The sequence below is a fragment of the Homarus americanus genome, unplaced genomic scaffold, assembly GCF_018991925.1.
Source record: "Homarus americanus isolate GMGI-L3 unplaced genomic scaffold, GMGI_Hamer_2.0 scaffold2539, whole genome shotgun sequence".
In the NCBI taxonomy this organism is placed as follows: domain Eukaryota; kingdom Metazoa; phylum Arthropoda; class Malacostraca; order Decapoda; family Nephropidae; genus Homarus; species Homarus americanus.
Genome location: NW_024725489.1, coordinates 1,765,368 through 1,790,440, shown reverse-complemented (window position 1 = coordinate 1,790,440; position 25,073 = coordinate 1,765,368). Strand labels below are relative to the sequence as shown.

At 40.3% G+C, this 25,073-nt stretch overlaps 2 protein-coding genes and 1 long non-coding RNA gene across 4 annotated transcripts in view; 2 read left to right on the top strand and 1 right to left on the bottom strand.

Annotated features, from left to right (window-relative positions):
* The window catches only part of LOC121864953 (beclin 1-associated autophagy-related key regulator-like), a 30,747-nt gene extending 13,071 nt beyond the window's left edge, over positions 1-17,676 (bottom strand). The window contains exons 1-2 of the mRNA XM_042364173.1: positions 17,480-17,676; positions 818-923 (exon numbers count right to left, since the gene is read on the bottom strand). Of these exons, the coding sequence (XP_042220107.1) occupies positions 818-923; positions 17,480-17,676 (303 nt within the window). The remainder of the gene's footprint in view (positions 1-817; positions 924-17,479) is intronic.
* Positions 4,147-9,514, top strand: LOC121864954. The gene is made up of 3 exons (XM_042364174.1): positions 4,147-4,836; positions 7,122-7,354; positions 7,747-9,514. The coding sequence occupies exons 1-3, from the start codon at positions 4,464-4,466 to the stop codon at positions 8,137-8,139; spliced, it is 999 nt and encodes a 332-aa protein (XP_042220108.1). The 5' UTR covers positions 4,147-4,463; the 3' UTR covers positions 8,140-9,514.
* A 142-nt stretch (positions 17,677-17,818) lies between the features above and the next one.
* On the top strand, positions 17,819-23,418 carry LOC121864956. 2 transcript variants are annotated; one of them, XR_006088702.1, is made up of 2 exons: positions 17,819-17,925; positions 19,848-23,418. It is a non-coding gene; the product is annotated as an uncharacterized LOC121864956 (long non-coding RNA). The 2 variants fall into 2 exon arrangements; XR_006088703.1 differs by having other exon boundaries at positions 17,911-17,992.
* The last annotated feature ends 1,655 nt before the right edge of the window (positions 23,419-25,073 follow it).

The following is a 25,073-nucleotide window of genomic DNA, read 5'->3' as shown; positions in this document are numbered from 1 at the left end:
GCAAGCATGAACTCCGCATGCTTCCCAGATGGACACTGTAAATGCTTCTGTGCTTCATCTTGCACAGGATGTAAGGGGGTGCCCAATAAACTAGTCCCCCTCGAGGGCAATCTAAAAAATAAAAATCTAACCTTGCAAGTGTCATGGTCGTCTTTGCGTGTGTGTGTGTGCTCTCTATTCTTTCGCTCTGTCTTTCGTGTTTCTTATTTACTCTCTCGGTTTTTATTTCCTTCTTCTGCTTCATCTTTACATTTCTCCTTCCTTCCTCCCTCCCTCTCCCCCTCTACATCTCTTCCTTTGTCCCTCACTACTTCTTCCTGGCCTTCTTCTTCTATCCCCTCCTCCTCTCCTTCCTCTTCTCACACTAGAACACGAGAGAGAGAGAGAGAGAGAGAGAGAGAGAGAGAGTCAACTTCACTTATCAGGTACATACATCCTGATGACGTCATATGTGTAGGAGTGACATTAGGCTAGACTAGAGGATACCCGGCGCGCGCTCTCACACACACAGTCTCACTCACTGACTCACATATATCCAGATATACTCTCTCTGTCTCCTACTAACGTAACGTGATGTAACGCCCCCATGGGTTAGGCAGGCGGGGAGGAGGGTGTCACGGATCATCGGGTAGGGGTCGGTGAGGAGGGGGAGGAGAGGAGGGAAGGGGTGGGGGGGGAAGGGGTGATCTTGTTATGATTAACTATATTAAGAAAAAATAAACAAATTAATTAGTTAAGATTATTAGTACGTGTTACAACTACTGTACTACCACCACTACCTACCACAACTACTACCACCACAACTACCACCACCTACCAGCAGCAGGTGTCTGGTCTTGGCCTGGTGTAGACGCTCCACTTCACCGTCCTGATCTAACAAGTCTCGTCGGAGCCTGAAGTAACGAAGCTTCTTGTCTGCATACCTGAGGAAAACACAACATTACCACGAGAAAGAGTACGGTTAATCCTCCCTATAACGGATTTCGATATAATGAACTATCCTCTCTCATATAGTCCGTTAGAAGGAATTTTCGTATTTAACGGACTATCCTCTCTCATATAGTCCGTTAGAAGGAATTTTCGTATTTAACGGACTATCCTCTCTCATATAATACTATCCTCTCTCATATAGTCCGTTAGAAGGAATTTTAGTATTTAACGGACTATCCTCTCTCATATAATCCGTTAGAAGGAAGTTTCGTATTTAACGGATTACTTTCTCATATATCACTGACATAAGGGAAGGCGAGAGACAGAAGACGTGTTCGCTCACTCAGCCATAGTTTTCTCATACACAAACACCTCAACCAAAACTTCTTTTTCCTCCTCTAAGAAAAACCTGATTATCAAGTTTAAATAATTATTCTTGTTTATATCTGTATCTCTATCTACCCCAGATACCTGCTGCCCCGAGCCAACCAATACACACTCTAGTTAATGAGGAACAAGTGGTGGAAACGTCTGTCTGTCTGTCTGTTTGTCTTCTGTCTGTCTGTGTCTGTCTGTCTGTCTGTTTGTCTTCTATCTGTCTGTGTCTGTCTGTCTGTCTGTCCTGGCGATCTCAAGTAGCCCCTTTGATTGTGTGTCTTATACTATGTTGACGAGGCTCCGGAGGCTGACAGTACGAGTCTCCAAGGTCTCATGGGTTTGTTTTTATCCTCTGGCCAAAAGACATCACACACTAAGAGACACAACACCCCATTATCTCTCTCACCCAGGACTAAGAGACCAGAAGACCCTCCACTTACTCACGGCCACATCCTAGGGTGTAACCATACATAGGTCATAGAGGGGTTCCACAAGGCGTCCTACTGTGGAAAAGTGTTTGTAAGAACGTGTGTGTGTGTGTGTGATCAGAAGATAGGTAACCCCCCCCCCGAACCTCTACTATCCATCAAAGAGGATTTCATCTTCTGGGTAGACAGGAGGGACGAGGGGGGTAAAGTGGATAGGGGATTGAGGGGCAAAGGGAGGGGGGAGGGGGGGGGGTTGAGGGAGGGTGGAAGACTGATGGAGGGTGTGGAGGTGGACGAACAATACCTCCTCCCTCCCCCAACCCTAACCCCTCCCTCTCCCCCCCTACCCTAACCCCTCCCTACCTACCTATACCATCCCTTCCTTTCCTTTCTGCTGTTGCTATGTGAAGTAGATTACCTAAAGTAAAGTTAGGTTAGGTCAGGATAGGTCAGGTTAGAATAGGTTAGGTCAGGCTAGGCTAGGCTAGGATAGGTTAGAATAGGTCACGACAGGATAAGTCAGGTCAGGTCAGGTCAGGTCAGGGCAGGTCAGGTCAGGTCAGGTTCGTTCGGGTCATACTTTCACCCAACTTGAATATGCCTAAAGTGTACACATACCTGCACAGTATACATAACGTGGTTGGGACAATACTTTCACCCCGACTTTCTTTTTCTTCTTTCGTGGCGCGAGAGTCGAAACCTTTCACACAGACAGACAGTAATCAATGTATCAACCTAAAAAAACAGCTCCTGGATAATTATCTCTCTCTCTCAACCCTTTATCTCTCTCTACCATTTATCTCTCTCTTTCTCTCTCAACCCTCTCTCTCTCTCTCTGTCTCTCGCTCTACCCTGTCTCTCTCACTTTCACTCGTAGCCTCTCAACCTTTCACGTCAAGTTTCTAAATATGTGGCCACGATGCTGAAATTTCACTACAGGATTTGAAATAGTATTAACTGGTGGGGGGAAGTGGAGAGAGAAGAGGAAGAGGAGGGAGAGAAAGGAGAGAGAAGAGGAAGGGAAGAGAAAGTTTCATATATACCCCACACGTGTATGTATGTATGTATGTATGTCGGACGTTATGTATGTAACGTTATGGACTGCATGGAGAGGAAAGTCCGTTAGATGTGAAAACCCTCCATCTAACGGATTATAAAGTCCGTTATATCGATGGTCCGTTAAAACCCTCCATCTAACGAACTATATACATAACAAATCCTTTTTATCGAGGAACTATCTAACGGATTATAGCGAGAACAAAAAATTCCCTTACATGGAGGTTTTACCGTATCCCGGACCCCGGTATTGTGGTGTGTGTAAAGGTAACTACTAATAAGGAATAACGAGAGAGAGAGAGAGAGAGAGAGAGAGAGAGAGAGAGAGAGAGTAAATAAAAAAAATCTAAAGTCAAGGTCCAAAGTTAAAAATCCCAAATACAACAATGGAGCCAAAGGTGACCACAGGAAACAACCTTTAAAACTAATGACGTCATTACCCTGGCGTTCAACCACACACAAGACACTGATGACGTCATTAGGCCTACTCTTGCGTCCAACCAATCACAAGAGAGATAAATGACTTCCCAGACCTGACATATAAACACACAATACCAACACACAGTTCACCACACGAAGATAAAAATAAACAATAAAAATAAATAAACAGATAAACACGAGATAATATAAAGAATTTAGTGTTTGAAATAATACCCAAGGAAATTTGTCATACCAGTGACGTCATCTCGTGGAGTCACTGGGGCCGCCCTTATGTGACGTCAGACACCTTTACATCTCTCTCTCTCTCTCTCTCCCGAAAAATCACCAAAAACATAACCAATCACATGAGACAACATAACCAATCACAGGAGACAACATAACCAATCACAGGAGACAACATAACCAATCACAGGAGACAACATAACCAATCACCCTAGACAACATAACCAATCACACGAGACAACATAACCAATCACACGAGACAACATAACCAATCACAGGAGACAACATAACCAATCACACGAGACAACATAACCAATCACACGAGACAACATAACCAATCACACGAGACAACATAACCAATCACAGGAGACAACATAACCAATCACAGGAGACAACATAACCAATCACACGAGACAACATAACCAATCACAGGAGACAACATAACCAATCACAGGAGACAACATAACCAATCACAGGAGACAACATAACCAATCACAGGAGACAACATAACCAATCACACGAGACAACATAACCAATCACAGGAGACAACATAACCAATCACAGGAGACAACCACATCTAGGAGAGGCAGAGGGAGGAGGGGAGTGTCTGGTGGGTTGGGTAGTGAAGGTTAGGGACGAGGGGTGGCACGGAGGAGGGAGGGGTGGCACGGAGGAGCGACCCTGCTCTCCAACTCGCCAGTGTTCACGTGGTCGCCGTGGAGAGCGTTACCTCCTCGCACTATATAAAGCAGAGCTGATCCCAGAGCTCGTCAGTATGTTGCAGGACCGCCAAGTGACAACATATTCCGTCTCTTCTGTGAACACTTACACCAGGGTTATGCAACAGTAAACAAACAGTCCCCCGTCCAGAAACTAAAGGAACGAACGCCCCTGAGACGCAGAACCATTCCTTGTGTCCCAGTACCGCCAGAGGACAACATAAGGAAGAGTACTCCGTGCCTGAACACCCCGAGTCTGTAGAGGAAAGGGGAGATAAGTCTTAGCATCATGGGGCGTGTTGTGAGAGCATATATAATCTCCATAGTGGCGATAACGCTGACCGTGAGAGCCTTGCCACAAGTCGACATAGACCCCGTCAAGATCTATTTCCCGAAAGACATAGATGAACTGAAAGAAGCCATCAAAAACCACTGTCAGAACAATGGCTGCCCCGACAACAACAACAATAGACCCTCCAACTGCCAGGTGGTCCCTGGGGCCGACACTGTACTCAGGGACATAGTGGACGTAAGAACTCGCTCAAGAAGATGCAACTCTCTAGCGGGCCAGGTGTGGTGGGAAGACATTAAGGACTGCATCCAACTCCTTTCCCAAGGGCCCTGCGCACAAGGCTACTGGGTGGTACTCGACAAGTCTAACTGTAAGTGGATGTAGTTCTTTCAAGTGTTTGTTTTGGTTATGTTGTTGTGGTTGTTTTGGTGACGCGGTGATAAACTAATGCTGAGAGAGAATGAAAATATGGGAGTGTTTGGCCAAGTCATAATTTGATCCAATAATACCAAAACCAGCAAATATTGGCTGGTTTCCTGCCTTTATGTTGTTTCCCTCTGTAACACACACACACAAATTCTATTCTACAGTATTCACACACACACACACACACACACACACACACACACACACACACACACACACACACACACACACACACACACACACACACACACACACACACACACACACACACACACACACACACACACACACACACACACACACACACTACTCGAAAATACTACCTTCAAGACTGTAAGCTGTAAAACACGTTATAATAAAAAACACAAAACACCAGCCAGGTTTGTGTTTCCCGTTGCCTTCCTCGACCAGCAACACCCTCACAACACCCCTTGTCTTACCAATGACGCCATAAGCCATCATCCACGGCCTCTGTCTCACGAATACCTTGAGGTGGTGTTATAGTGACCTCAGTACACCCTGTTTAACCCCCCACACAAGACAATGTTTATTGTGTGCTTGCTGACAGGTGTGACCCCAAGACTCGTGGGAAAACGGAAATGTGTAGACCGCTTCGTGCACGCACGCACACACACACACAGTCACACCTTGGGTATTATAAATGTACGTGTTTATATACAGAAAAGCGTATTATCATTCACCCAAATAAAGTAGCTACACATATTCTTCCTATTTCATTCACACACACGCATGAGTACGTGTTTTTACTGACGTAAATACAAGCACACATTCTAGTTCATGTAAACACACACGCACGCACCATAATTTACTACCAAAGGGGTACTACAAGGTTGTACCCTTTTAGTTTATCTAAGGTGGCAAAGGGGGGGGGGGAGATTAGCTGTCAAGGTTAGCCACAAATCAGCATGTCTAACTAGTCCACACACCTTTCACACAGGTGATGGTGCTCTGGCCATGACTAACCCACACTTGAGACAGACATGCTCAGCCCATTGTTTATATAGACATGCCAGCCCATAGCTCAAACAGACATGTCAACATTTAACCATTTCTTTTATACTTGTGAATTATGTGATAAGACTTATACTTTAGAGGTACAGAAATATTATATAGAGACCAGAGTCCAGAATCTCGAAGACCTATATTTTATTTTTCCTTCTTGTAATTAAAGAACTCCATCTAGTAGTCTCGGTGCAGGTCTGACGCCATATTGTGTCTCAAGACTGGCAGTCCCATATGTTCTTCAACCTCTAGTTTACAAGAACAATATCAACACATATTTGGTCATCCGGACAAAGAAAATGACGCCTCGGATACGTCGATGGAAATGGAGAAAAAAAAAAAAAAAAATAGAATATGTTCGTTGTCATTTCCTCGATAATGTGATGACTGGAGAGGGTGAAGGGCGCCCCCGGGATCACAGACACAAGGCTAGCGAGCTTATCCTAACACTATACATTATCTTGACCTTGTGAGACCTCTCTTGGTTCAGCTCTGGTCACCGTACTGCAGAATAGATAACGAATCACCTATAAAACACCAACACTGGCCTCTCAAACACTTCGCCATTAGATAACCACCAACTCCCAGTAATTTTTATTTTATTTTATTTTTCTAATGTTAGTGACCTCAACTTGACCACATTTCTCACGTTCACCCACCAAGGTAAGGTCAGCGCCCTACCTCGCTCATAAAGGTCAAGATAAATTAAAGACTTGCTCTCGCGGTTTTCAAAAATATCATTACTGTGATTTCTTTTACAATTCCCTCAAAATAACTTCCTTAATTATCGTATTGTCTTTTATAACGTGAGCAGATTGCTAAATGGTTTCAAATGCCTTATATTATTGCCTCAGAAAATGGCTAAGTGGCACATTTATGAGGGATAAACAAAAAGATTTCATGAGCTCCTTGCTGACTGGCTAAAGTGACACAGCTGCGACCAATCAGGAATGATGTTTTGCTGTGACGTCACTCGTGGGGGGAACGTTTGACACACATGCAGGTGGACAGGATTGTGAGCTGCATGTCGTGAAGGCCATTTGTATGCCTAATCTTCGGGTCTTGTAATGCGATCGTGTCTCAGAGTTGAGTTCGTTACTGAATAAGGGTGTTAGGGTATGGTGACAAGGTTGGGTTACTGAATAAGGGTGGTGTTAGGGTGACAAACCTTCATTGGTATAACAGTGTTGATATTTTCTATTACAGTGGCGGTAAAGTGTGACCGTGTACCGTGCGGGGAGGAACAGGTGACGACGAGAAGCGGACAGTGTATCAGCACCAGGGCTCAGAGACTCTGCCCCAGTACACAGGAGATGATCAACAACGAGTTCGGGGAGGGTGAGTGTGAGTGTGGCCCTGGCATGGTGTACTACAACCTCACCGGCACCTGTTACCCCCCCTACTCTCAGGGTCCCTGCCTCGCCGGCCAAATAATTAAGGTAAGTCTCTTCTCTCGCCCCGTTTGGTTTGCCAAATAATGTATTTTACCGGTTTAACGGCAAAATGTCTTGGTATTCTGAAGTGTGAATGTTAAGTGTATAGCGACAAGGTGAAACAGGCCTGCGTGTCGTGAAGGGCAGGGACTGACTAGCTACATGACTCACTTGTATGATGTGTGACCTATCAACCAAGCCCCACCTATTTTGACACAAAGTTCACTACCCCCAAGTAGCCATCCAACCACTTTTTTTTAATACTTATGTCATCTGGGGAATATCTGAATACTTTTTAAGTCATTACTGGCCCCTAAAATATTTAACTCCAGGGCCTCTCACTACTGCCGAACTGATTCCTGATAAACACAGCTGATATGGATTACGTCCCCTCACAGGTCATAGACGAAGGCAACAGTGGACATGCTGAGTGCGTGCCCAACCAGTGCTCCTCACCCGACATGGCCATGGTGGACAAACAGTGTCATCTACAAAACAGGGCGAGCAGTGACACCAGTTGCTACACCATTGACACCCAGGGGCCTTGTTCTCCTGGTAACCTCTTCTCTATGGACGTCATCTTCTCGGAGCCCATGTGCGTCACTCCCCACGCTATCCTGAATCTACCTAACGTCTCCAGATGCAGCAGAGGGTCTATCAAGGACTTCAGGGGGCGTTGTCGTCGCGATTTGTCCCAGGTAAATATGAGACCGGGAGCCAACAGACGACAATGCCCTCCTGGAGAGAGCTTCTTCGGTGGCTTCTGCATCAAACAATCCCAAGGACGCTGATCGCCCCCCCCCCCCAAATCTATTACCTCCACTGATTATTACCCAGGACCGAATGCCTCTCTTCAAAACACAACAACCACTTCCAAAACTCATTGCCACGCCCAGCCTCCCACAAGAATAACATGAACCCATTGTGACATTAGTGTGTGTGTTATGAGAGCTACTGTTCGAGTGCATCTTCTAACCTCACAGTGAATAACAACTTTATGTGCATCCAAACATTGTGTACATTAAAGGAAAAAAACTTGAATGTTGATGTACTGGAGGAGAGTACAGTACATCCAGTTGTGCAATAGAAACAGTGTACAGCCAGAGTTCGTGTACTGTACAGGTAGAACAATGTTGCTGCCGGGGTACTGAAATTGTCCAGTTCGCTATTACTGTATTTACCGCAATAAGGCAAATAATTCAACGGACCATTACGACATTTATAAAAAGAAAGGAATAAAAATGTGGTGATCCCCCCCCTAATGTGTGAACAAGGTTAACAACACACGAAGAACAAAAAATAATGTTAAATTAATCGTCCTTAGTCATTTTTTATGTGCGAAAACTGTAATAACACACCTATGCAGTGTTACCAGACAGGACTATGCTTCCATCCCAGCTCTTAACGCTTTTTACTCGGGTGTTGATTACAGACCCAAGCCCTGGTTTAGCCTGCACGACGCGACGGTCAGGAAGTAAACAAAGTAGAGAAGGCTACGATACTTAACTTTGTGGTTCAGTTTAGGTGTGGTTGGTAAGTTGCTGCTGTGTGAAATAGTTTATATTGAGGCAAGGTAGCCATCATGAGTTGGTTTATCGACAGTAGTGAGGACAGTTTAATATTTGTTAGTTACTGATTTGTATTCACCTTGGCACACTGCGAGTCAGTGCCGGCTTACTAAGATTAAATCTGTCCCATGAGCAAAGGTCCTTTATTCTGTACACGGCTACCACACACTTGGCTCTCTCGGTAACAAATAAACCCATATTAACCAAACCTAACTTATCCTAATCAAACTAGGATCACCTAAAGAACCTCCACCCCAGCTTATTTCACCTAAAGATTAACACGCTAACCTAACCCCCCTTCAAACAGAGTTACTACGGTTGTTAAATCTTTAAGTGAAATAAGTGATCCTAAAGCAAATCTAACTTAACTACTCCAAATATACCGAGGCGGGTTTGGGTCGGTAGTCATAGCCTATACGGAAACTACACACACCTATAGCCCAAGTAACTTAGCCAGACGAACGCTCCTCCGCCCGCTACCTACCCTGGCGCTCTATGTCGTACAGGGGGGGTAATGCTTTAGATAGCTGTTAATCAAACTCGACTTAGTTGTTTAGTTTGTGTATTTACAAAACAATAAAGATTCTGTGATAATGTATGAAGTGGTTTTATTTGCCCTCTCTCTCTTCTCTCTCACCCAACCCTTCACCCCCAAGCAACGCAGGAGAACAGAGGGAGTAACCTATCCACTGCTAACCACTGTATTCTATCAACCTACCTATCTATCTATCCAATCTGCTCTTTCTAACATGCCACTTACTACCCCTTATCCCTTGCCCACCCTATTCCACCTTACCCATCTACATGTCCCTAACCCCTTGCCTACCCTCCCCATCCGGCCTAACCCCCCACCCCCCTGCACACTCCACCATTATACCCACCATTCCAGTTTTTTTTTTGGTGGCGACGGGGAAGTCCCCTTATCCTGGGGAGAGAGACTTTAGAAGATAAAAGTGTCTATATAAGTGTCTCACCTTGACACTTTAGTAGATAAAAGTGTCTCACCTTGACACTTAGGTAGATAAAAGTTGTAGCATTGGAAAGAAGGATGAAAATGGATAAGCAAATGTAAAAAAAATGAACAAGGAAATAAAAATATGAAGAACAAAATACGATGCTATTTGGGGAAGAAATATGCAGATTGGCAACTATGTGTAAAGGGGGGAGGGGGGGGTAACATAAAAGTAGGAAGTTCACTTGACGAGCGACTCTCACCTCTCTTCCTTCCCCGCCAAAACTGCACCTGAATATCGACACAAAAAACTAGTTACATCTGCTTATACCGTATCGCTATGAAGTTAACGAGATGTGACGGGGATGCAGTTGGCACTATTCCAGCCAATCAGCGTCAAGGTGCAATCATTATCATGTAATTAATCTTAAATTACCTTTGTTGTAAGCCATTTCGTGCGTAATATAAGCCCGAAAAACTATTCACTTCCATATTTTTTGTCTGTACGCACGACAATTTTTCTTCATATTATTGTTAAAAAATGAAATTAACGAAACAAAATAAAAACCGCAGTCATCGTCAACAGGTTATTGTAATAAGTGGACGGGATTGGATGAAGAGGCAAAACATCCTCATTGGTTGTCTAGTCCGGACAGTTGCCGATGCTTTATATATTTCGTCATATCAATCACATGTAAAACAAATTTTTCCTTAGCTGAGATTTAAACACAACTCCCCAAAACATTAGAATTATTATACATGTTTAAATGCAAGTGTTCAAAGTCGGCTTGGCATTGATTTAAACCTTTATTGTATACGTTCTTATAAACACCACCTTTGCACACATAAGATCCTTTTCAAACTAGTAACGCATCAACCATGAAACGACGACAGATTAGAATGGATGATACCATGACCAAGGTGTATATATACATATATATATATATATACATATATATATATATATATATATATATATATATATATATATATATATATATATATATATATATATATATATATATATATATATATATAATATATATGCAAGTAAATCACTGTAGGTGCGCGTGATCTAGGTATATGCCGATAACCACAAGGAAAGAAGAAAACACTGAACATCTATCCGCGGCAAAATGTATACAGAGCCCTGACCTATGCCAGCCTAGTCGAACGCGAATATAATCTATGAACAAACTTACTTTTTCTAGTCTACTCTAACTCTTAACCAATCTAACCTCTTTTAAGCTAATCTAACCTTTTCTAATGTAATATAATCTATTATACTTTAATCTAAATGCAATCCAATGTAGCCTATTCTTGTCTAATCTAATTGTAACTAATTATAATCAAATCTAACCACGATCTAACAAAAACTAACACTAACATGATCTACGACAGATCCAGCAAACAAAACAAATAAATATAACGAAATATTACATAAGCGGGAGTGAAACAGGATTTTCATGCCTCGCTGCATATGAATGAAGCCTTTAAGGTCCGGGTTCTCAAGCATTTGGTCGTTAACTGCATGTGTTGCCTTAACTGACATAATATATCCACTTGCCGTTAGTCACAGTACAAATTCAATGCCATTTTGAGACACGTATATTTGTGGGATGTGGTATAACTGTAACTTACAGTTTTAAGTTCTTGATATTTGTAGTAATCGCCTTTAAAACAACAACTAATAATAATAATAATAATAATAATAATAATAATAAAGATCCAACATGTCGGTGTGTTCACTATGATGTGTGAGGTGTAAAGTTGTTATGATGACTCAACAACCATACCCAGGATACAGCGGTGCCAAGTTTATGCATTTGTTAACACATTTTACTGTAACATGCTTTCAACCCAGTTTATCGAGGGTGGGGGTTCTCTGGAAATTCAAAGATGGGATAACGTTCAGCAAAGTCAATTTATGGCATGGGAATACCTCCACGCCCTTATTTAATAGCTACGTGTTTTCCTATATTGCGCAACACCAATAGAGGTCAAGAAAAAGATTAAAAGGCAAAATGCAATCAAACCATAAAAAACAAGTTCAATTGGTTCATCATGTGCACAGACAGCACAAATATACTGTACGTACAAACAATGGCAAACACAAAGTCGATTATATCAAGGATAGTCCGACAAGGCCATTAGAAGCTTACTACCATTGGCGTCGTTTGAATGCTAAGCTAATCTAACCTACTTGGCGGGGAAGGAAATTATTATGCACACGTTTTGTGGAAATTACGCTGCTTCAGCATTCATGACGTCAACTTCTGTGCGGTAACTGACACGAGATAGTAAATGAGAAGTGGAATTCAGGAAAAAAGTCACAGAACCCAACCTAACCTAATTGCCACATAATGACTTACTTCCTGTATTTTCCCAAGCAGAAATTGTGACTCTCTCTGACTTTATTTCCGTTCACTGAGAAATGCGCTCCAAGTCCCAAGGAAGAAAAAAATACAAACATAATTTTTTATAAGAATATCAAATATCAAGTCACAATTACTATAAGATCTTTTCAGTTATGAATCCATGATCATAAACTCGAATAAAAATTCACACAGGAACTAAAACTGTAGGATGTTGACTTTGACCACAGATAACCCGAACCATGGTCTTCGATTCTCTAATATGCCTTCCCTGTTACCCGAGAAGACACAATGAACGACGAAAAAAATGTCGTCCAAATAAATATACCATAAAAAGGTGTTTCCTCATCTTCCTGCTACGATAAAAACAACAACAACTAATCATAAGAACTTTTAAAGATACCGGATTCACAAAAATTCCGTCAGTCATTTGTTCACTCTAGTGTTATGAGTTTTGATAGCTGAGATAGAGGTTGAGTGTAATTATTATGTAATTTTGTCAGTACTTTAATATTTTAACTCAGGATAGCCAATTGGATGTGGTATTACAGCTTAAGTTGCAACACATTTTAACATTCGAACAACATACGAATCTAGGGTCGAGATTTTGACAACTACGATAAATTATACACTTGGTCGCATCTGAAGACTTACGAACGTACTCCAATGGTTAACTTAACTTAAAACAAAATATTACACTCATGAATTGCGTAAATATTCAGGGATAAAAGAAAATAATATTTGAAAGATTCTGTAACTCAACTTTGTCTGGTACCGAGTGAACGTATCTCTACGGTAATCTCAATGCAACTTTCATGCTATTTTCAGAATTATGCACGTACTGTACAAACCTCCGCCAATCAGGACTCAGGTCGTGAACTTAAGTCAGGTCAAATCAGGTTCAGCTTTCTGGAGAGGGAGGGAGCAGCTTTCCTTTGTTCACAGCAGAAAATTGCTAGAGCGCATCAACCAGAATTATTGTAACATTATAAATATCTGCCTATTATTTAGTGTGGACTCGGGGAAGCCTTTTAAGAATTTATACCAAAGAACTCACCCTTCCCTAATATATACAAACAGTAGAAAACAAAACGCTACAACACACTAGTTAATACAATACATATAACATTCCAGTGTAAAGCACCTTTGAGCATGAGTACAGTTATTCAGGTTCGGGAAAGTCAGGCGCTAGTTACTGTAGGTCAAGGGAAATTATTTCAAATTAGGTTATAACTAAGCTTAGCTAAAAGTTGGGTAAAGTTCGGAAAAGTTACAGTAAGGTTTGATTAGGTTAAGGAATATCAAGGGATCTCATGAAGATTAGGAAACCCCGCTTATTTCACCTGATGATTAAACACCTTAACTTAACCTAACCTAACCTAACCTTATTTCACACAATGATTAAACATCATGATACTAACCCAACCTGAACTAACTTACTTCATCTGGTGATTGAACGCTAATACTAACCTAACCTAACCCTTTTAAGTTAGAAACAGTTAGGTTAAGTTCATAAAAATAAAGTCAATTAGACTAGGCGGTATTTTGCCCTACAGCCGATTGAACCGGACAGACATTAGACAGACAACCGGACACAAACAAAAACATGGAGCAGCAGGTGTGAGGAGAGGCAAGGTGGAGTTGGCAAGTGGCCATATAAGAAGTATATCTATCTCCCCTTCACGAACCTGAAATTCTTACACCCACACATCCTGTCCACTGGCTTCCTGCACACCCCTTCCCAACCACAAGCCCTCACGACCTTCTGTCCTTGTCATAACCCTCAGCGCCCCTCCTTGACTCCCACCTTACTCCCCCTCCTGTAGGATTCTTAACGTCCACACCCTCACTTTGTCCTCCCTCACCCCACCTCCATTTGTCATCCCTTACAGTTTCTCCCCAATGACCCACCTCCCCTCACCATTTCTCCCAATACCTCACCCCCCCCCACTATGTCTTCCAAACACCTCTCCCTCCTCCCCCCCAAATACCTAGCCAACCCCCTTTACCCTCAGGCAGGGTCAAACCACAAAAATGCCTCCACATAAAATCGTTTCATGAAAACGATAAAAAGTCATTTAACGTATCACTTGAAGGTTAGATACCCCAGCTTATATAAACTGATGATCAAACACACTAACTGAATCTAACAACATAATCTAACCTCGTGGTATCGTTAAGGTATTTGTCTAATCACCAGGTGAAATAAGCTGGGGTGCCTAATCTTCATGTGATCCAATTTAACTTAAAGTAAAGATTAGCCTACTCGAAAAATGTTAAAAAATTCCTTCAGAGGTGGACACATTCCCGACATTCCATCTGTAGAATGAGGAAGTCTGTAAACTTTTGAATCTTTGAGCTGGTCAGAAGCTTCAGACGGGGATGTTTATGACTTTGTCATACTGTATACTGTACTGTAATCTCCGACTCTTCTTCCAAGAATCTCTTTGACTATTGTACTTCACCTTTCATAACCTCAAGAACCTTTTCACATTATATGCTGCACTCACCAGCTAACTTTTAAAATACAAAACAATGAATTATCTTACACAATACAATACCATTCAAGCCCCACATAACACCAACAGGATCTAGTCTACTTCTCAGGTGCCCTAAGTATCTTTAAAAGTGCTACTATATACCAATAAAGAAATAGCTACTGCACTGAGAGCCTCCTTTACCACGTCAGTAACCTTATCATTCCATGGCATCTAAGAAGTACCATACACTGTTGTTTTCGTTCATTAATAAATCTATTAATTCACCATAAAATTATCTCTCAACAGGATTCTGGAGTGGAAAGCCAAATAACCAATAAGGTACAGTACAAGAGAAACATATGGCATAAGAACCAATCAATTAGTATTAACAGAAAAATGAGTATGGATTGAAATGGCTTAAGACAAAACATCAGTGCATACAAATATACTGTAGTAGGGTCATGAAGCCGAGAAAATTATGAAGTTAAAATCAAATACAGTCAGTCCCCGACTTACAACGGGGTTAGGGACCGACGACCAGGTCGTAAGTCGAAAATGCAAAAATAATACATATAAAATCTAAAATGGGTGTCTCTTTTTCTTTTCCGCACCACGAGAACTCTCACTTTAAGGCTTGCCAGCCATTTTAAGGGAATTACAAACGAAAATTTTTTTAGTACACAGTGTGATCACTAACGTCGGGACTCGAAAATACGTAATTTGAAAAATGTTTTATACGACTGCAGCGGTCGTATGTCCGGGTGGTCGTAAGTCGAGTAGGTCGTAAGTCGAGTAGGTCGTAAGTCGAGGAGTACCTGTACTGTAATGTGAATAGAAGCTACTACTAAAAATTGTAAAATACAAAATCAAGCCAAGTTTTTGCTCCTTCAATTGAAATAGCAAGTACTGTACTGTACAGTAGCCTTATATTAGACATAACAATGCAAATTTCAGTTACTAACCTCATGAGAATGGCTACAGTTATTCATGTTCTGCTTCTTGATTTTATACAATAAATGCTAAATCCTGCAGAACAAATATGAATATAAACTGGGGTAAATTATAACTTACAAAATATGAGTTTAGGGTAAACTGGCATCATCGGTGACTTATATCTGATATAAACGGACAGAGATCAGTGACATTTCTTTTCATTTTGCCAGAAAGCCAAAGGCCACTGCCTTATTGTCTCTGTGCAAAACACTGTAGTGTCACAATAGCACATACACAGCTGTCACCTTATCAATGTAGCAAGATTTATATTCAAAAGGTCTTTCAATTATCATTAACAGCCTAAGACAGTGGCAATCAACATACAGTACTGTACTTTATATACATACATATTTTTCTATTCGCTACATATTAACAATATATGAAGTTTCCAACAATGAACTCATACTTCCCTGAAAATCTTCAGACTGTACAGTATCGGCTTTATAAAACAAATTTCCACGACATTTTCTCTTTCAAGAAGTAATAAAATGCCAGATAGCTAATAACATTATTGAAATTATCGAAGGTTTGGATTATCATTTACATGTTTCGTTTGATTAAATAAAATAATAACTGTCAAGATAACTTACACCACTTTATCCTTCAGACATTTACCTTAGTAACATAAGTTGCCGTAATAATTTAAATTCATCACACAGTCAGGGGGAAAGAAACTAAAACATTTATGCTTCTCTATTAACTGTATCAGTGGTTACTCTACACCTGATAATATAATCATAAGAAAAACTGGGAATAAGGAAACAATAATTTAGAAAGTTTAAAACCTACCATAAAAAATAGGGCTATAATGTTTAAATAACAGGGTAGACTTACTAGAAATAGAAAAAATATATAAAAGAAAAGTGCAAATCATTATATTACTCGGCACCTTATGTATTTGTGACAAATGCACTTCTAACAAGAACTGCATAAAATGTAAAAATAATTTCTAGAACAAGAAAAAGCATCCATGAAATATGCTACAGTACACTGAGACTACAAGAAATATGCTGCTGACAATATAGTACATACCTTATAGAACACTCCAGTAATTAAAAATAGTCACTAACCTACACCTGATATTATTAGAAATGGATGAAAGTTTAGCAGTGTTCAGTTGTCCATTCCAGCTAAATAAAAATATTGAACTTAGATATTTGTTTATAATTTGGTGAGATCTGTCATAATGGATACAGAGCCAAGGGGTTGTTCAGTAACACACACACAGCCTCACAGTGATGAGTCTTTCCTGAGTCATTATTTTACACATTACTGTACTACTTGTGATACAACCGGGTTATTTCAACTTCTGAAGTCCATTATAGAATGGTAATGAATTTAACTTTCTTATTCACTTATTTATAACATTAAATTCTGGTAATTATCGCAGGTAACATAAGGTATGGTAGTCACTGATAACACTGACCTTAATACAAAATTATTTTGACCTCCACAAACTTTTTTCACAGCTCAATTATTAAACTAACTTTTCTTGGATAAGGTAAAATGACATTTTGAAAGATAACTGGACGTTAATAATCCAGATAATTACCCCCAAAATCCAATTTATTGTTAATATTAGGTAACTATAATATGATTCTTTAGATGCGTCATAACCTCTTTTTCACCCAAAACAGATAATTCATTACTGTACACTTTGGTGCAGCTATCACAATTATTTAACAATTCAGATCAAATTATTACATTACTACATTGTGAACTGTGTACTTGATGACCTTATTGTACTTGAATTACCTACATACCTTTCTGGTAGCTTCATGCGAGAGTGATAGAAGTTCCCATTTCTCACGCACTCCTTACAATAAAACGCTTTAGTTTTCTGATTACAAAGTGGACACCTCTCTACTCTAATACACTCGTGGGCTGTGTATCCATCTACATTAGAATTCACTTTAAATAATGGAGGAACATGGTCATCGGAGGAGTTAGACGACGCCATCACTCACAACAGTCAGCTGTGATCATGTAAACAAACATAACAGAGGAGCATCGCCCACACTCAGAGCACCACAGTTGAAACTTAACCAAATAATATTTCTACTACTACTAATATATATTCAGTTAACAATTGGTTTGACATGTATATATATATACTATGCATGCATTCAGTTTAGCATGTGTATAGACACTGCAGGTTTACAGTGGGTGTGGAGGACGACAGTTTCCCCTGATGGTGCAGGACTGCCAGGTATCTTTCGTTTGTCAGTCACTTAGGTGATTGAGTATGGCTGTTATTTGCTGTAGGCAAGTACTGGGTATGTGCTGGCTCCTGCATGTACAGTACATGTATTTGTATCTGCGCCAGTGTTGGTCAAGTCTGTTCATGAATGAGCTCACACTCGGTGCTGTCACAACATTCTCTGGCAGTGTTCCAAGAGTTTACAACTCTTTAACTCCCAAAACTTTACCCTGACAATTTTCTGAACTTGTGACTTTTCAACTTTAAGCTGTGACCCCTTGTGGGGCGGGCATCTGCCAGGTCCGGGTATAAACACTGGACTTAGTGATGTCTTTTGAGTCACCCCTTGCCTGCCTGTAGTACAGTACTACCTTACTGGTTAATATAGAAACTCTTTCTCTTCTCTTGTTGTAGCATCATCTCTTTATGTATTTTTTTAGTTTTAACTTTTAATTGTTTGATAACAATACTGGTTTTAATGTGGTCAAGTAACTTGTTTCAGTTCACTATAGCTGTAAAGAAGAAAGTGTTTTTGCTTGACCACAGGCCATAAAAATTAACACTGTTCACTTCCTCATTAATGGTGGAGACAGTTAGGACCAGAAAGACTGTATGGAATTGTACCAAATTTTCAAGAAATGTTGTTTGGATGATACTAAGTAAGAAAATTGAAATGACAATGCACAGAACCTAGCCTACCTAACCCAACCTATGGTACCGAACCAAACTTCTTAGCCTGTGTATTGCTGTTTCGATTTTCTTACTATCATTCAAACAACATCTCTAGAAAAACCGAACAAATTTAATCCAATATAAATTATAATAAACACACCCTATGAGATTATCGTTCATTTCTTGACATGTAAAGGAACACCACGGATGCTCCCATATAGCAAACGATGTGAACCGAAACATGGTTGTCCCTGGATATTTGACAGCACCATAATTATAGTAAATAATAGACATGAAATTACAGCCATATGATCAGTGTTTGTACCCCGTTATTTCCATCTTCTTTTATGTCCTGCCCACCAACAAGTAATTTATGATAGAAGGATATGCTAAAAAGAAGAAAAAAATGTTTCGATATTACTACCCTGTACTTAGTACCAACCAAAGAACATCTGAAAATTTGGTGCAACTCCATAAAGTCCTTTTGGTGCTAACCGTCTCCACCATTACCACTTCCCCCCAGTGCCCTACCGCTTCATATCCCTAATTCTTAAAATGTTTGCTGTTAGATACTCAGGGCACAGTCTATTGAAAATCTTATAAGCGTCACTCAGTTGCTTTACTGAAGCTATCCGCCACCTTAACATATCCAGTGATTGGAGACTTTATGACCAATAGTCTCTTGCTGTCATGTCAAGAATGAACCTTACCAATTTGTTTTGAATAATCTGTAGGTTGGAGTTTAAATTCCATGTTTGGGTTTACAGTATTACTGAATACCATGACAAGTAGGTATAGCCCAAGTGACATTGTATGATTGCCAAGCAGTTGATAAAGTTGTCACCAAGGCCAATATGAATAACCCCTGCCTGACTGATTATGTCTTGGCTTTTACATATTACTGTTCATGATCTAGTATGGTGGCTGAGGACTTTGTCGCTCGGGTTGATGAATTAATTACTTGTGTAAAGCCATTTATATCTAAGGTTTGCTTACACGGACAACTTTCTTGTTCTAATACTACTGTATATGATATCTTTGTAAAATGTTCCAAAAACTGACTATCATTAGGTGGGCGTTAGAGTGCCCCTACTGGGATGGGTTTAGTGTTGGTAAACAATATTTCATACCAACCAGCCCTCCAGATGATCATCATGTAAGTCTGATCTAAGGTTATAGACCAAGTCATTTCTTATGTAAACATATTATATATTGTACCCTTCTACTGTACTGTATTTTAATTTCCTTATCCATGACAGAAATCATCTAACCACGGCTGAGATGGAGAATACGGCAGCCCAGCACCAGTTTTAGAAGCTGAAATTCTGACTTCCATCATCTTTGGCAGCAATGACCTTGATTTTGTGTGCAAGATGAAGCCCTCCACTTCTCAAAGACTCAGTCATCATTCTTATGGTCTACTGGTGTTTGCTAGTGTACCATACTACCAGAGTAGAATGTTGAGTGTTTTAAATCATACTGTATGCAGTCATCCTCCCCCAACCATGGTTTTTCTAACCACGGTTTAAGTATTCACTGTTCAGTATATACGAGTATATATTGTCACCAGGTTTTCCTCCCTTGGTATAAAATTTTAAGTATCCACAGGTTTCCACTGTGAAGCCGTGTCGCAAGCAACGAAGATTAAAACGGCTCACCTCGGTGAAAGGCACAGAATGATATGCATGGGAGCTCACAGCGTCTCTGCCTTATTTCCCTTCTACCCCGGCCTGGCCCAACCTGCCTTGTCTATCTCACAGTGACCACCTTATATACATCCCATTAGACTGCTCTCATTTTTTTGTAAACCAGCAGTTTTTGTTAATTTTTTGCCCTGAAAAATGGCTTCAAAGCGTAAATCTAATGATAAGACTGTCGCTGTAACAAAGAGGGCGAGAAAAGTGCTGTCTTTAGAGCAGAAAGTGGTAATTCTTGATAAGCTTGCATGTGGTGAGAGCATAGTAGCAGTCGGGAAGTATTTTCCTGTGAATGAGTCGTCAGTGAGGACAATAAAGAAAAATGAAGCAACCATTAGGGCTAGTGTTGCAGCAGGTGCACCAAAGAGCGCAAAAGTGACATACATGACCCGTGATCCATTCATTGAAAAGACAGAGAAAATGCTCTCTCTCTGGATAGAAGATATGACTCAGAAAAAAGAACCACTCAATAGTAATATTATCTAGAAGAAGATGCTGCATATCTACAACCACCTTGTGGAGCAATCAGGCAGTGTAGTTAGTTCTTCACGAGGAACCAGCTTTCAGGCTAGCAAGGGCTAGTTTGAACTCTTCAAGAAACGAACCAGCATTCCCAGCTTTAAGACCGTGGGGGAGGCAACATCGGAAGACAATGTAACTGCAGGATTATATCCAGACATGCTGAAGGAGCTGATAGAGGAGAAGGGATATCTGTCAGAGCAGGTCTTCAATGCTGACGAGACAGGTCTGTTTTGGAAAAGGATGCCAGCAAGGCCTTCATCTCCAAGGAAGAGAAGACTGCTCCAGGGATCAAGGCAGCCAAAGACAGGTTGACCCTTCTAATGTGAGCAAATGTGTCTGGGGACTTTATGACGAAAACGATGCTCGTGTACAAGAAGGCGTGGGTTACTGGCATGTTGTTCATGGACTGGCTGCACAACTGTTTTTCTCACGACGTCAAGATGTATTTACTGAGGAAAAACCTAACATTGAAGTGGTGTTCTTACCATCCCACACCACTTCCCTGTTGCAGCCCTTAGATCAGGGAGTTATCAAGTGTTTCAAGGCATATTACACCTGCCATACCTTTGTTGGCATCCTTGATGGCATAGAAAATGATTCTTCACTGACTGTCTCCGATTACTGGAAGAAATATACGATAACCGACTGTGTTTCCAACATCAATGAGTCCTTAGACGAGGTCCAGCAGTAACAATCAACGCCTGTTGGCAAAAATTGTGGAAGGAAGTCGTACATGACTTCACAGGATTCCCCACGGTTGATAAGGATTGTGCAGCTGGCACATACTGGGGTGGGGAAGGATTTGAGGACCTGAATGAGACTGAAGTAGAGGAACTACTGAATGTCCACAGTGAGGAGCTGACTGAAGAGGACTTGGATGAGGTTATTGAGTTAAGCTCTTGCGACGAGGAGGGCAGTGATAGCGAAGTGAAAGAGGAGAAGCCCAAGTTAACTCTCAAGGTTATTGACAACATCGTGCTACTGGGCATAAATCTCAGTGACATGGTGATCGAGGCTGATCCTTTTATGGAAAGAAGCCTAAAATTAAAAAGAAAGTTAGAGGAAATAATGCAGCCTTTTAGGGAAGTGCAGAAGGGCTTTCATTGGAAAATGAAACATCCATCATCCTCAGTTTTCTGATGCCTTCGTCTGCCACCACCCCCTCCTCACAAACCGCCACCATCACTCATTCGTCTTGCACGAGTCCCACCACAATCGTCCACTCGTCACGGACCAGCTCTCCTAGCACCACCATTTTCTGCCCAAGTCTCTTGTCAATGGAATCGGAGTCATCTGCAGATGATCCTGAGGTTGTGGTGGAGTCTGAGGAATTGGATGATCTTGAGGCTATGGACTCTGGCTAAAAATGTCATCATTATCACCATGAAAGGTTAGCAAGAAAATTTTTTATTCTATTTTATTAGTCAGCAGAACATGAAATTCATAGGTAAAAGTTAATACTGTACTGTACTGTAATTATTTTATTTATTCTCCCAGTAAATAGCTTACTTCTTAATTTTATTACAGGTAAGACATGTTCATTTTTAACCTTCCTACATCCTCAACCCTTGTCTCTGTAGGTGTGCATGTGAATAAGTCGAGAGTCAGATCCTGTACGCAGCACAGAATACTATTGCTACAGGTAGGCAGTCACACCTGGGCTGCTTTGCTGGGGCAAGCGTCAATGTAAATTACAACTCCGTGTTTAAAGTAACTTGTATAATTTTTGTTCTTTTTATGCTTTCATTATTGTTATTTATTTGCTTTATTTATTGCCTTGTATATGCCTACAATTTTAAGTTTTAATGTTACAGTGTACTGTATAGTTAAAGAGGAAAATATCACATACAGATTGGTTTTTTTACCTTAGTGAATATTTTAGGACTCCGAGCTTGTCTCTGGGAGTTTTTCAGGAACCTAACCCTCACAGTTAAGAGGAAAGACTGTACAGTATTACACACAAAGTCGACAACTGTGTCACTAAATGTCGGACTCTCATTCCTCTTTGGTTAAAGGTCTGTAAACTATATCTTTTTATGCAGCCATTCTTCACATAAATTATGCCTAATTGCTGTTCTTTTTCTGCTTCATACAGAGAACAAAAGCAGGATATGAACAACAGTCTCTTTCTAATTCTCTGTTTTTCATTAATTATAACAGATGTATTCTCTTATGGTCTTCTATAATAAAGCACCAAGATTTCCATCTGGTTTACCCATCACTTCAAATAAGTTTGGTGAATATAAATTTTCAGGTCAATACTGTCGTATTTCATCGAGATTCATGAAAAACAATTGTACTTTGACTAATATCAACCATTGCTGTAATACTTAAGGTTTTCAAGTGCTGAATTCTAAAACAACAAATATACTGTAGTGCATCACACTTATAATATTGAAAAAGACAATACTGTACAGTAATGAATTCCAGTGAACCAAAAGACCCTGTTCTTAAGTGTACAGTACAGACAGTGAACAGAAATTTCCCGCTAGGCATGAGGCCACGTGGCAAACAACAAGTTTTAAATTTGTTCTGTTTTTACTAATACAGTTACAGTAGTACTGAATTTTACATGGAGAAATAACCAGAATAAAAAATGTTTCCTTTCCTACCTCTTGTTTACTTTTTACAGACCATTATTATTTTATCCCAAACCATGCTAATAGTAACTGATATTACTCAGTATATATAACAAGATATAAACTTTACAAACTTCAACAATTAAACAAAATATCATAGCTACTAGTAATACCTAACAGATACTCTTAAAAACAATGGTTATCTTATATACATGAAGACAAGTGATATCTATCTTTCAACAATGTCTCCAAATCTTTGAGCATCACAACATCGCTCATACTAAACAAGTGAGAACTTTTACCTCCATCAATACTAGTTTGTAGTGCCTCTCCATCTTGTTCATGTTTAATCTTGTTTATGGTGAGGAAGTAGACAGAATGTTAGAATTAGGTGTGATAGAACCATCTGACTCATTATTGTTCACCAGTTCTTGTTAAAAAGGCAGATAACAGCTTAAAAGTTTGCATAGATTTTAAAAGTCTAAATGACATGACTCTGTTTGATGCAGAGCCTATGCCTACTATTGATGAGTATTTGGGAAACTTTGTAAATGATAAATATTTCACCGAGATAGACATGTGTAAAGGTTACTGGCAAGAAGAATTGCCGGAGAACTCGGAAGTCTGTACAGCTTTTGCTACCCATCGTGGTCTGATGCAATTTCGGAGTATGCCCTTTGGATTAAAAACTGCTTGTGCTACTTTCATAAGACTGATGAGAAACGTGATTTTTGGATTGAAGAACACTTAACGTTATTTTGATAATGTATTATAGTAATTCATAATTCAAATTGGAGTGAACATTTGCAAGATCTCAAAGAGTTATGTGAGAGGTCACACAAACATGGATTGACCGCTGGTCCCAAGAAGTATTTATTTGCTTATTCAAAAATTAATTATTTGGGATTATCTCTTGGGAACAATCAACTCTCCCTGCAAGAGGATAAAATAAATGTTTTAATCAATATGCCTACCAAGCAGCAAGAAGCAGCTTAGATCATTCCTGGGTTCAGCATCATTCTATAGAAAAGTTATTTCAAATTAGGCAGATATAGTAGCACCAAAGAATAGTATGGTAAAGAAATATAGTAGTAATGTATTAAATTGGAGCTCAGAACAAATTGATAGTTTTAATGTTTTAAAGGACAAACTCAGGTAAACCCATTTTATATTTGCCTGATTGTACGAATGATTTCTATTGCAGAACAGATGCCTCAGATACAGGTTTAGGTGCTGTATTATTACAGATGATTGAAAGAATTCTTATGCCAGTGTCAAACGGCAGCAACTCTCCTGGACTGAGAAAAGAGGTGTGCTGCAATAGAGATAGTGTCTCAGCATTGTCTGGGCAATTGATAAGTATAAAAACTTCTTGTATGTTAGATAATTTATCATTCAGACTGATCAACAACCTGTAACATATTTGAGAAACATGAAAAACCACAATGGTAGACTGATGAGGTGCTCTTTAGCTTTACAAGCCTATTCCTTCAGAATTGAGTAGCATCCCCTTCAAATTCGCTGGGGTTAGGTTCTCAAAGTGGCTGCGAGTAGCCAAATCCATGAATAACACTTGCTGACGGGGGGGGTACATTTATATGCTAAGAAATGTATATCCCCCCCCCCTCTTTTTTTTTACGGGGATTAGCCCACCTGGGCACAGGTCGCTGACCCACATTGGGGCCTG